The sequence below is a fragment of the Pseudonaja textilis genome, chromosome 8 (assembly GCF_049901715.1).
Source record: "Pseudonaja textilis isolate UNSWEBS1 chromosome 8, rPseTex1.2, whole genome shotgun sequence".
NCBI classification, from domain to species: domain Eukaryota; kingdom Metazoa; phylum Chordata; class Lepidosauria; order Squamata; family Elapidae; genus Pseudonaja; species Pseudonaja textilis.
The window spans coordinates 6,143,814-6,156,511 of record NC_141997.1 but is presented as its reverse complement, the minus strand read 5'-3'; the positions used below and the strand labels follow the sequence as shown (position 1 = coordinate 6,156,511).

The 12,698-nt window shown below is 43.0% G+C and overlaps 1 protein-coding gene across 2 annotated transcripts in view; it reads left to right on the top strand.

Annotated features, from left to right (window-relative positions):
- C8HXorf58 (chromosome 8 CXorf58 homolog) overlaps positions 1-12,698 on the top strand; it is a 53,105-nt gene that overhangs the window by 36,959 nt on the left and 3,448 nt on the right. For both annotated transcript variants that reach the window (XM_087938199.1, XM_087938198.1), the window contains one exon: positions 6,360-6,501. In XM_087938199.1, the coding sequence (XP_087794325.1) occupies positions 6,360-6,501 (142 nt within the window). The remainder of the gene's footprint in view (positions 1-6,359; positions 6,502-12,698) is intronic.

Genomic DNA, 12,698 nt, shown 5'->3' with positions numbered 1-12,698 from the left:
GTAGATGGTTAGCATACAAACTGAGAAAGGAGAAAGAATCAAGGAAAATATTACAGTTAATAGACGATCAAGGCCAAATGTGCTATGGTAATAAGGAGAAAAAGGCAATTATCCGAGACTTCTATGGACAACTATATAAACAAGAGGATATTGATGAGGAAAAAAGTTAAACAGTATTTAAAAAATGCTAACCTACCTAAGATACCTGATGAGACTGAAAAAATGCTAGAAAGTACTATAACAATGATGGAACTAACCAAAGCACTTAACAGACAGAATAATGGAAAAGCACCAGGTCCAGATGGGCTACCGGCAGAATTTTATAAAACATTACAAGAATCGTTGAACATTCCATTGCTAGAAGTCATGAATGAAGTTATGTCTAATAAGAAGATACCTAAAACATGGTCAGAAGCTTACATTACACTTATTCCAAAAGAAGGGACTGATCCATTACAAATCAAGAACTATAGACCTATTTCTTTATTGAATGCAGATTATAAAATTTCTGCTTCAATTTTGGCAGAGAGGCTTAAAAGGTACTTAAATAATTTTATTCATTCCGATCAGAATGGGTTCCTGCCAAAGAGACAAATTAAAGACAATATGAGGGTAATTCTGGACACTTTGGAATATTATGAGGCGCACCCTGAAAAACAAATGGCTTTGATATTCCTAGATGCCCAAAAGGCTTTTGATAATGTGAACTGGAGATTTATGTTACTACTACTGGAACAGATGGGTTTTGCCAGAAAATTTATTCAAGCAATAGAAGCCATATATTATAAGCAAACGGCAAAAGTAATGTTAGAGGGAGAACTTACAGACTCTATTAACATAAGAAAAGGCACAAGACAAGGATGCCCATTATCACCTTTGTTATTTGCATTGACTTTGGAAGTTTTGAATAGAAATATTAGAGAGGACCAAAATATAAAAGGAATGAAAATCAAAAAGGAGGAATTTAAACTACAAGCCTTTGCGGATGATCTGGTTTTCATTCTGGAAGACCCTCTAGAGACAGCTTTAAAATTATTGGAAAAGATAGAGACATACGGTGAGATGGCTGGTTTGAAAATAAATAAAGATAAAACAAAGATTCCAACAAAGAACATATTATTAAGACAAAGAGAAGAGCTGGCAGACCTATTGAAAATTCAAGTTATGAATAAAGTTAAGTATTTGGGAATATATTTGACGTCAAGATGCATTACATTGAAAGAGAACAATTATATTAAACTCAAACAGCAGATAGCACTTGATTTGAAGAAATGGGAAAACCTACAACTCTCATTGATAGGCAGAATTTCAACAATCAAGATGAATATTTTACCTAGAATTTTATATTTGTTTCAAACAATACCAATCAGGCTTGGCAAAGGTTATTTTGAAGATTTAAATAAAATTGTGTTGAAGTATATATGGCAAGGTAAGAAAGCGAGAATAAAATTAAAACTTCTACAAGATGCTAGAATTAGAGGAGGATTTGGCCTCCCTAATTGGAAGTTGTATTATCAAGCTGCAAATTTGATGTGGGCTAAAGAATGGATAACATTAAGAAAGACTAGATTGTTGACATTAGAAGGACAGGATCTATTACTGGGCTGGCACGCTTTTCTGTGGTACAAGGGAACTAAATCGCAGGGCTATTTTAGAAGGCATTATATACGGGAGTCTTTATGGTTAAACTGGGAGAAAATTAAGAGACAATGTTATTTGAAAATCCCAGTTTGGTTATCAACCATTGAAGCTTTTTGTTATCCTATAATATATAAGAAGGAACAAACAGTTAGATATGGGGAAATATTGGATGAAAAGGGTGAACTTAAAACGATGCAAAACTTAGAAGAACAAGGTATAAAGATGAATTGGTTTTCATATGCGCAAATACACTCAAGGTATGTTAAAGATTCTAAAACAGAGGGATTTTATGATAAATTGACTGATTTAGACAGGATCTTGACAGGTACTGATGAAAAAGTGATTAAAAAACTATATGGTTATTTACTGGAAATTAAACTAGAGAAAGAACAAGTTAAAGAAACAATGATTGCTTGGGGAAAGAATTTTGGATTTGGGATTGATTTAGAGAAATGGGAAAAATTGTGGTCTCAAAATTATAAAATGACAATGTCAACAGCATATAAAGAAAATTTGTATAAGATGTTTTACAGGTGGCATTTCCCCCCAACAAGAATAGCAAGAATGTTCAAGAATAAATCTGAAAAGTGTTGGAAATGTCATCAGATACCTGGCTCATATTACCATATGTGGTGGACTTGTGAGGACGCTAGAAAATATTGGACTAAAATTCGCATATGGTTAGAAAAAATGACAAAGAAACATATAGATTTAAAACCAGAGATTTTTTTATTGGGAATCTTACCTGATATATAGAATAAAAATTTGAAATATTTGATTGTAAATGTATTAACAGCGGCTAGGATTGTATTTGCTAAAAATTGGAAGAGTGAGAAAATACCATCACAGGGAGAAATTATTAACAAAATATTGGAATGTGCTGAAATGAGTAGATTGACATTTGAAATTAGAGAACAAGAAGATAAACAATTTTATGAAGTTTGGGACCTTTTCTATCAATGGTTAGATAATAAAATATAATAATAGAATATTTAGAACCTTAGGAAACAATGAATACATATTTCCTTTTTTTCTATGATATTATCTTTATAAAATTTTATTAAGATAGACTTGCTATGACTTTATGATTTGCTATAAAATAAATTAAGTAAACTATAGTTATCTCGCTAAAGTATGAATTAATAAAATTATAGTCAAATGATTGTTTAATAATGATATCAGGCTATATAATTGTTGATTGATAATATGAGCTATTATGTAATATAACTACAATGGAGACTATGAAATGGATGCACAAAAAAAAGTGATAAACCAACCGATACACTGTCTGTAAACTCATAAAGGAAAGGATGATGTTTTTATGTTTTATGTGTTTTTGTTTGTTGTCAAAATTAATAAAACTATTTTCAAAAAAAATAAATAAAAGTGATTTCTGGTGCAGGTGGTGGCTTTATAGGGAGATAGTGCTCCAGCAGTGAGAGCCTAGTTGGGCGCCGCCATTCATCCTTCTTGACCTCTCAGCAGCTTTTAATATCATCAACCATAGTACTGGAGGTTGTCTTGGACTCATATCTTCCATTCAGTGAGCAAATGGAAGCTATGGCCAGGAAATCCTTGCACAGGTACATGTAGTGCAAAAATTCTTAAACTGAGACAATCTGCTCAACAACACTTAGGCTGCAGTTACTTCTCAAGTAACTTGGATTATTGCATGAGGCTGCCCTTAAAAACAATCTGGAAGATGCAGCTGCTCTAGAATCTAACAGTGCAAGTGGGTTATAGATGCATCTTAATGCATCATTGTAATGGATCTCTCTCCTTTGCAAGCTGCCTTGTTTCCCAATAGTCTTCCAAGTGCAATTCAAAGTATTAGGTCATGACCTTCAAAGCCCTTAATGGCATGCATCCCAAACATTCCAACAGATGTGTGCTCAGCTCCCTGACTTTAAAATGGGTGTTGGCAACCCACAGCTCCAGATTCGCATGCAGCTCTTTCGTCCCTCTGATGTAGCTCCCTGTCGGGTGATCCCACCACTGGCTGGCCCCATCCCTTGCCCTCCCATCCCAGTCACTCCGCGCCTGAGAAGGTAAGGGCGGGAGATGGAGATTCCATATTCCATGGTAGGAGTGAAGTGCCCCTGTACTTGATAGGTCTTGTGGGCGCTTCTTCTGGCGGCTTGCTCTCGCCTCCTGGATGTCAGTTGCTCTGATGCACTGTCCCCCAGCCAATCATCGGTACATTGCTAGCCTGCCATCCTCAGTGGGCTCTGAAGTGGCAGCGGCAGCAGCAGTGCCAGAGCGACCTGCATGTCCAGATTCAAGACATGCACATTTCTCCCAGCCTCCTCCTGTGGCAGGGAAGGCGACAGGCCTGTGGCCAAAAAGCGCTGGGATTGCACCTTGGATGGAAGGGGGAGACTCCACAGTTGCCAGCATGCTCCTTGGTTGCCCTGCACCTGATCTGCTTCAGAGATGCTGCAGCTCCTGTCACTCCATTTGTGCATTGGCTCATCCTGGAAACTGAGTACTGGATGAGTGTAATGATCTGTCTCTATCTGTGGCTAGCCTACCGGACCTTGCCAGACACACAAGAATTATTCATGTGCCTGATTTATCCCAGATAAGTGGCTTTGCATCTGCACGGACAAGTTACATTATTCTGTTCTTGTGCAAACACACACAAACATACAGATTCAAAGGGAAAGAGCTGTCTTTTATACCCAAACACGTATTCTTGCAGCAACCTGCTCTTGCACATGGATGCAGAATAGCTGGGATGGGGGCTGCTTTACAAACATGCACTCGCTTGTGGGGTTGAGGTTTTTTTTAGGATTCTTAGAGCAGATCTTTCACGTCTGCTCTCTCTCTCCAGATGTCAGATTCCCACCACCAAGCACCAGTTCATGGGTTCCTTACCTCTCCGGGGGGGGGGGGGGAGAACACACACACAGAGAGAAAAGAGACAGAGAGAAAAGAGACACAAAGGAAGAGAGAGGGGGAAGAGAGAGAGAAAGAGAGAAGAGGCAGAGAGAGAAATAGAGAGGAGACAGAATGAAAGAGAGAGAAGAGACAGAGAAAGAGAAGAGACACAGAGAGAAAGAGAGAGAAAGGAGACAGAGAGGAGAGAGAGAGAGTTGTTTTCCACAGAAAACAAAACACCAGGAGCCACAAAATCTGTGTAAGTGTGGCGGGGGGGGTCATGTGACTGGGTAGGAGTGATTTTGAGTTGGCCACAGCCGCCCAGGTTTTGTGTCTCCCAGTCTTTCTGTTGGAAATGGGTCCAAATGGCTTCTTGAGTGTTTAAGGTTGCAGATCCCTGTCTTAAAACAATGCCTTCTGACAGAACCAGAATTCCTTTTCATTTGTGGCGCCTGCTCGATGGAATGATCTCCCCTTTAATATTTGAACTGGCCTCAATCATGTTGGTTTTAAGAAGGCCTTGAAGACCTAGGTGTTCTTTCAGACTTTGGGAGCAAAATGTTAGATGGCTTTATTCTGAGAAATTGAATATATGCAGGGGTGAGATTCTACAGGTTCACACCTATTCACTAGAACCGGTTGTTAGGATTCTAAGCAGTTTGGAGAGCCGGTTGTTAGAAGAAATTACTGGCCTAATCCTGTAGGGAAGGCAGGAAGGAAACATTCTGGTGTTGCTTACAGAAACTGCCTCTCTGTTAACCCTTATTACATCCTTGGCAGGACTAGACTCGCTGTCTCTGGAACTTCTCTGTAGTTTTTTTTTCCCCTCCTTTGCTGGTACTTTGCTTGTGTGGAGTGACCATTCAAAGTTACAATGGCACTGAAAAAAGTAACTTATGACCATTTTTCACACTTAGACTGTTGCAGCATCCCAACAGTCATGAGAGGCCAGGAGAAGAGATGCGTGCCTCAATGTGAGTGAAATTGAGTTGGCCACACCCAGCCAATAATATGACCACCAAGCCATATCCATCCATCACATGATCACCAAACCACACCCACCACCTAAGCCACACCCACAGAACCGGTTGTTAAAAATTTTGAATCCCACCCCTGAATATATGTCCAATTGTGTTTTCATTTTTAGATCTGTGATATTTTCTACTTTGTGATTGGTTTTATGGCTGTTTATTGTCCAAAGTTGCATACAATATTTAATCATGTAATCTTAAATTAAAAATAACATAAATAATAACTGAGGTTTAGAGATTATTTTGAAATGCATCCATGGTTTTCTGGTATGCATAGATACTTGAATTTCTTTCCCATTTCTTCATTTTCATCAGTCATGTCATCCTCCAGTTCACAGGTATCATTTGGGAATAGTGTCTTGGGTACTGTTGGAAACTTTAACATTTCTACTTCTGAAAAGATTCACTTAAGTTGCTGCTTTCCAGAAGTGAGAGACAAGAAAGTAATAGCAGTGTAAATTTGCACACATGTTCCTTAATAGGAAGAAAAAAATAAGTTAGCAACAGGACCTTCCAGAAGTGTCTGTAGTGACATTAATTAGCTTCAAATTGTGTGCAATTTTGTGACTGAGGCCACACCCTTTTTATGTGCACTGCATGCATATAAAGAGGGATGGGGTTTCAGTTATTTGGCCACACTCACTATTTTGAAGCCATGACTGCTGCTATATACATCTCTGCTTCAGAGCACAAAAATAGTAGTTTTCACAGTATTTATTTTAATATTTAATGAGATTTTGCATCCATAGTAGCATTTGTACTGTAGGATCTGTGAAAATGATGTTCAAAACATCAGTTCTTTTCTAGGTCTATGTCACCTGGTTTCATAACTACCTCCCTGTCAAGAGAAAAACAAAAGGCAGCCCAGAGAATGTCACAACGCCGCTCTTATCAAGCTAGGCAGAAGATTGAAAAAATGAAGAAAGTTTATAAAGCTGCGAAAGAAGAGGTAAGCAAGGATAAAGCACATGAAATATTTGGTATTTAGAATAGTACTGCTAGATCATTAGAAGTCTATCAATATGTTTTAAAGGGATTTAATCAAGTTTGTTAATCAGGTTTTTGAAAACTACTTTTAGTGTTCAAATGGTAGGATATAATTTAATTATACTGTATACGGGTGGCATACTTGTATATGGTATGAAATAACACCTGGGGAAAAAAGAATAAAACAGGTGCTGTGACTCATTTTTTTCTGTTATTCAAACTGATAAAAATATTTGAAGGGGGGGGGTGCTTTACTGGCCAATGAATTTTATGATTACATAATTTGAATCAAATTATGAATCACATTATTAGAAAATGGTTTCCACCTTCCAAAACCATAGTGGTCTAGAGAAGTACATAATTTGGCCAGGGATTTGCCATAGCTCATTTTACCTCAAAAGTTTAAAAATGAACCTTTCCATCTCTTATCATCTTTACTTGAAAAGAACTTACTATGACTTCAGTGGGATTTATTACCTAGTGATAAGACTGTTCTCCTTAGAGCTGCTTGGAGCATCCAGAAGTGGGTGGTGCTTCAGTCTCTGCATTATCAGGCTGAGCTTGAATTGACAAACGCTCCTCCTCCTTCCACGTGACTCCTCCGTAACATTCCCCAGTTCTTGCTCAGCCTTGTGTGAAACAGGCAGTGCATAGAATAGCTCCTTGGCCGATTCAAGAGTTCGTTGTCTTCACTCGTTTTTTCTTCTCAATTTTCAGGTTGTATTTGCTTCTCTTTCAATTAGCCCTAGTCATTTAAAGATTGAGGTTTGTCTTTTAATTCTGAATTAACAGTTGGCTTTTCCCACAGCTTATTTTTAACTGCGCAGCAGCAGCAGCAACCCACACCCAGTGTTGCCTGGGAATAAAGGTTGCTCCAGGCCCTAGCACTTTCTTACCTCACTGGGCCTCAGGAGTTCTCATTTCGGCTGATTGGAATTTTCTTTCTTTTTCGCTCTTGGCAAAAATTTTTAAAAAATAAATAAATTAATTAAAATATATATATAAATAATCAAAATATGAAAGGGGGAAAGTGAGATAATTATCAGGGCTCCCGGTCTTGCTACAGATTGGCCCCTGGGCACGCCAACCGCCTTCAATCCGACTCAAATTATATTCTGCAGTACTCATATTTCTCTCAGAAATGGCAGAGGGTAACGCCTCCAGAGGACCTTCTCTGAAGGCTAAATCTAAGACCCATCACTTGTGCAGACAGGCTAAGAAGACTTCCAAAGCCTCCCAGAGGGATGCCCTGAGGCGCCATAGGGCCCTGAAGAAAGAGATTACCAGGCGCTCTAAAGAGGCCCTTGCTCCAGTTCTACCACCCTCCACTACCTCTGCTCCCCCCTCTCCTCCAGATTTTCCTTCTACATCCAGGCGCAGCTCGCCCTCTCATGGTCATCAGGCGCTGATTCCTGAAACTCCAGCTAGAAGGGCTCCTGAAGCCACCTTCATGCCCACTGCAGCTGGCCTACGCCAGGAGGAATCTCTCATAGATGAAGTCCCAGAGAAATTACGATCCTGGATGGAGTTGGCTATCCACCAAGGCATCGCGGTGGGACTCCAGCAAATAGCCAGGCCTGGGCACTACATGGCAGCCTCGGAACACGAGTCCCATTCCGTAAGATCCATACCAAGATCGGAGCCGATCCATGGACAGGTACTCCTGCAGGGGGAGGTTCCCCCTGCAGTAAGGGAAGAGGAGGAGGAGGAGGAAGGGGACCAAGATCTAATCAGGGAAGAGGAGGAGTTTGACTTGGGGTCCATACAATACAGTGAACCTCTTTCAGAGGTGGACCCATTGGAAGAGGAGATGTCCGAGGACGAGGGTCTCACTCCAGACCAACCCGCCTTTGTGGGACTATTTAAACCACAATTTTTCAAGTCCCTTCTATTCAAGGCCAAAAATATTTCGGGCCTAAATACGCAGCCACCCTCTGACCCCACTCCCCTCACTTCAGAGGGCCCAGAGGACTCCATCTCTAAACAACCCATGGTGGAGGCCGAAATCATCCCAACTCCTCCCATTTTTTCTGATTTGGTGGTTAAACAGTTGGCCTGTGTGGCAGGGCCCCCTGCCCTTTCGGGCCACGACAAAAAATTCTTCAATTTGGACCCAGAATTTTCTCAATTATTGGTTACCCCAGAGGTTGATGAGCCCATAGTGGGCCTCGACTCTTCCTCTATCCTGAGTGATGCCCTGGAGGCCTTCAAGCCGGAGGAGAAGCGGACTGAGCTGGCCTTGCACCGGGCACACCAGTCGGATGCCTGGGCAATCAGATCGGCCACGGCCGCCTCTTTTTTCACTCGCTCATCCATTCGCTGGCTCCGCCAGCTCAAACAACACGTTCCACTGTCCAATGTCAGAGTGCATCAGGACATTGCCAAGATCACAGCCGCAGCTGAGTTCTCGGCAGATGCCACCTATCACTCTGTTAAATTCTCCACCAGAGCTATCACATCGCACGTCACTGTGCGCCGTCTGCTCTGGCTGAAGCATTGGCAGGCAGATCTTAAAAATAAGGTCAAATTGGCTTCTGCTCCCATTGCGGGAAACAAATTATTCAGACCGTCCTTGGACCCCCTATTGGTAGAGGGTCGCAATAAGAAGAAATTTCTCCCCTCCCTCACCCGGAGGTCAGAATCTAGAACCTCGCAGCCCTTTTGGAGAGGTCCCTTTTGGCCCTTTTACCAGGCCCCCTTCTCCCCTAGGTACCAAAGCGCCCCCCCCCCCTTTGGGTTGGGTCAACCCCACGACCATGCCAACTCAGCTGACAGAAACAAAAGGTTCAGTAACTACAAAAGGCCCTTTCGGGGATCAGGTAGCCGGCCCTTCCAGTGCTCCAGATAAGCCATACCACTCCATCCCCATTGGTGGGCGTCTTAAAGCCTTTGCCAACTAGTGGGAATCCTCCACTTCCAACGCCTGGGTCAGGGACACCATCAGGTTCAGCCTTGCCCTTGAGTTCCAGTCCTCCCCCCCGACTTTTTTATGCCATGCCCTCTTTCCAAGGACCGGACTAAGCGTAACCTCATGGATGCCGCTATTCAACACCTAATTGACATAAAAGCCATCCAAACGGTCCCTCAGGCACAACAGGGGCGAGGTTTTTACTCCCATTTGTTCGTAGTCCCAAAGCATTTGGGGGGATGGAGAGCGATACTAGATCTAAAGCAACTCAACCGCTATCTGGTATATCGCAAGTTCAAGATGCACACATTGCAATCCATCCTATTGGGAATTAGACAAGGGGACTGGCTGACCTCTATAGACCTGTCAGAGACACATCTGACCTTTGGTGGAGCAAATTGTCCATCAACAGAGGCTGCCTCTTCAAGGAGCCCCAAAGGCTTATGGTCACCACAGACGCCAGTCTATTCAGATGGGGCGCTCATGTTCAGTCCCTCACATCACAGGGCAGATGGTCAGCGCAAGAGCGAGCATGCAACATAAACTGGCTGGAACTTCATGCCGTGCACTTGGCCCTTCGCAGCTTCCTCCCTCAGGTACGCGGCCACCACATCCTCATCCTCACAGACAATGTGACGGCCAAAGCCCACATCAACAAGTAGGGGGGCACACAATCATTACGCTTGATGAGGGAGGCCGAGCGCCTCTGCCGCTGGGCGGAGTCCAACCTCCTCTCCATCAGGGCAGAACACATCTCAGGGTTATCAAACATCCAAGTAGACTGGTTGAGCAGGGCTACCATAGATCAGTTGGAGTGGCGCCTCCATCCATCCCTGTTCAAGGAGGCAGCATCCATTTTTGGGCAACCGATAGTGGACCGGTTTGCCTCCCCCCTCAATGCCCAGCTCCCGAGGTTCATCTCAAGGTTCCCATCCCAAGGGGCAGAAAATCACAATGCACTACACTGCCCCTGGCCCCCGGGGTTACTCTACGCATTCCCTCCCCTAGCACTAGTGCCCAGGGTCATCCAGAAGTTGCTTCACGAGAAAGCAGAACTACTTCTTATAGCACCTTACTGGCCCAGACGTCCTTGGTTTGGGGACCTCCGCAGTCTCTCAGTGGCTCCACCCTGGAGGATCCCATCAGACAGGATCTTGCTGTCTCAAGGACCCCTTCTCCACCCGGACCCTCAATGGCTCCAATTAACAGTTTGGAGGTTGAGCGGGACCGTCTGCAGAGGGAAAACCTATCTAGCAGGGTCATTGACACTATACTAGCAGCCAGACAGCCCTCAACTATACAAATCTACAATGCCACTTGGTCCATCTTTTGCAAATGGTGTGACAAGTTCCAAATTAACCCTGCTTCCCCCTCCGTTGCTCAAATTTTAGACTTCCTGCAGGAGGGACTCAGTAAGGGGCTGTCTCCTAACACATTAAAACAACAGGTAGCAGCTTTATCAACGGTCATCTCCTGTGAGGGAGTTGACTCCCTTTCCCATCACCCCCATATTCGGGCGTTTCTTAGAGGAGCCACCAATTTACACCCTCCCACTCTACACCGGTACCCAACCTGGGACCTTAACAGAGTCCTTATCTCACTCACAAAACCTCCGTTCGAGCCCTTAAGGGAGGCATCTCTCCAGTTTCTAACATACAAGGTAGTCTTCCTCGTAGCAATCACATCAGCCCATAGAATATCGGAGATTGCTATCCTATCCATTAGAAAAGACCTATGTGTATTTCACACTGATCGAGTGGTCCTCCGTCCTGATCCTTCCTTTTTGCCCAAAGTCAATTCGGTTTTCCACAGAGCCCAGGAACTTATCCTGCCAAATTTTTGTCCCAGGCCATCACAGGAAAGGGAAAGGCAATGGCACACACTGGATGTGAGACGTGCCTTGTGCGTTTATATCAAACGCACAGAGGCCTTCCGAAAGTCAGAGGCCTTGTTTCTTTTCTTTCAACCTAAAACACAGGGGCACAAGGTATCACTGTCCATCATAGGGCGTTGGATAAGGGCGGCAATAGCCAAGTCATACCAGTCGCAGGCCTTGCAGGTACCCAGAGGTATCACTGCTCACTCCACCAGGAGTGCGGCAACTTCGGTTGCCTGGGCCACCCAGGTACCAATAAATGAAATCTGCCAGGCGGCGATGTGGGCCTCCCCGTCACCTTTTATCAGACACTACAAGATTGATGTGTTTGCCTCAGCGGAGGCTTTCTTTGGTAGAAGGGTTCTACAGAAGGTTTTTAGAGAACCCAAGGTAACTTCAGACCAGACAGCACCCCTCCCATAGGACAGGTCCAGCTTTGGTATGTCCCACTTCTGGATGCTCCGAGCAGCTCTAAGGAGAAGGGGCATTGGTACTTACCTGATACGCCCATTCTCTTCGAGCTGCGAGGAGCATCCAGCCCCACCCAAAATTTCACCGTCTGGTGGGGTCTTGTTTCAGCCAATGAACCATTAGTTAGCTAGGATGAGAGCACAATTTTTTTCCTCTTGTCTTCGCAAAACTGGGGAACGCTACGGAGGAGTCACGTGGAAGGAAGAGGAGCGTTCCTCAATTCAAGCTCAGCCTGATAATGCAGAGACTGAAGCACCACCCACTTCTGGATGCTCCTCGCAGCTCGAAGAGAACAGGCGTATCAGGTAAGTACCAATGCCCCTTTTATATAGACCTGATCGAAGCTCATTTTAATTGTTTTAGTAACATCAACATCTTCATACATTATATTCTTTCTTTGAAAATTCAACTTCATCCGTTATAACTTTATATTATAGTTTTCCAATGTTGTGTAGTTTCTTTTGTCCTGGCATGTAGGATATAAATGAAAGGGATATATAGGATAATGAGACTGGGGTATAAAATAAATGAATTAATATCCTAAAAAGTATTCAGGATAGTCTCCAAGAACCAGGTATAGACTTTGCTATAGATAGGCAAGGAGGTCTCAATATGTGGGATTAGTTGGATACATCTAGCATTTTGAAAGCTCACCAGCTATTTCAAGAGAAAGTAACAAGGTACAAAGGAAATGTTTGTGCTGTATTCTTTCCTCTCTAGTCTTCACCTAGGGTACTCCCCAATTCAAAAGTTCTTTTCCTCAAAAAGTAACCAGAATTTCAAACAAAATTGTTTCATCTGGGGCAACGTGTTATTTTTTTTTCTAAGGTTTATGGGACCCATTTGATCCAAAGACATTTTGGAAGCAATAACAATGTAGGACATTAACAATGTACTATGTAGC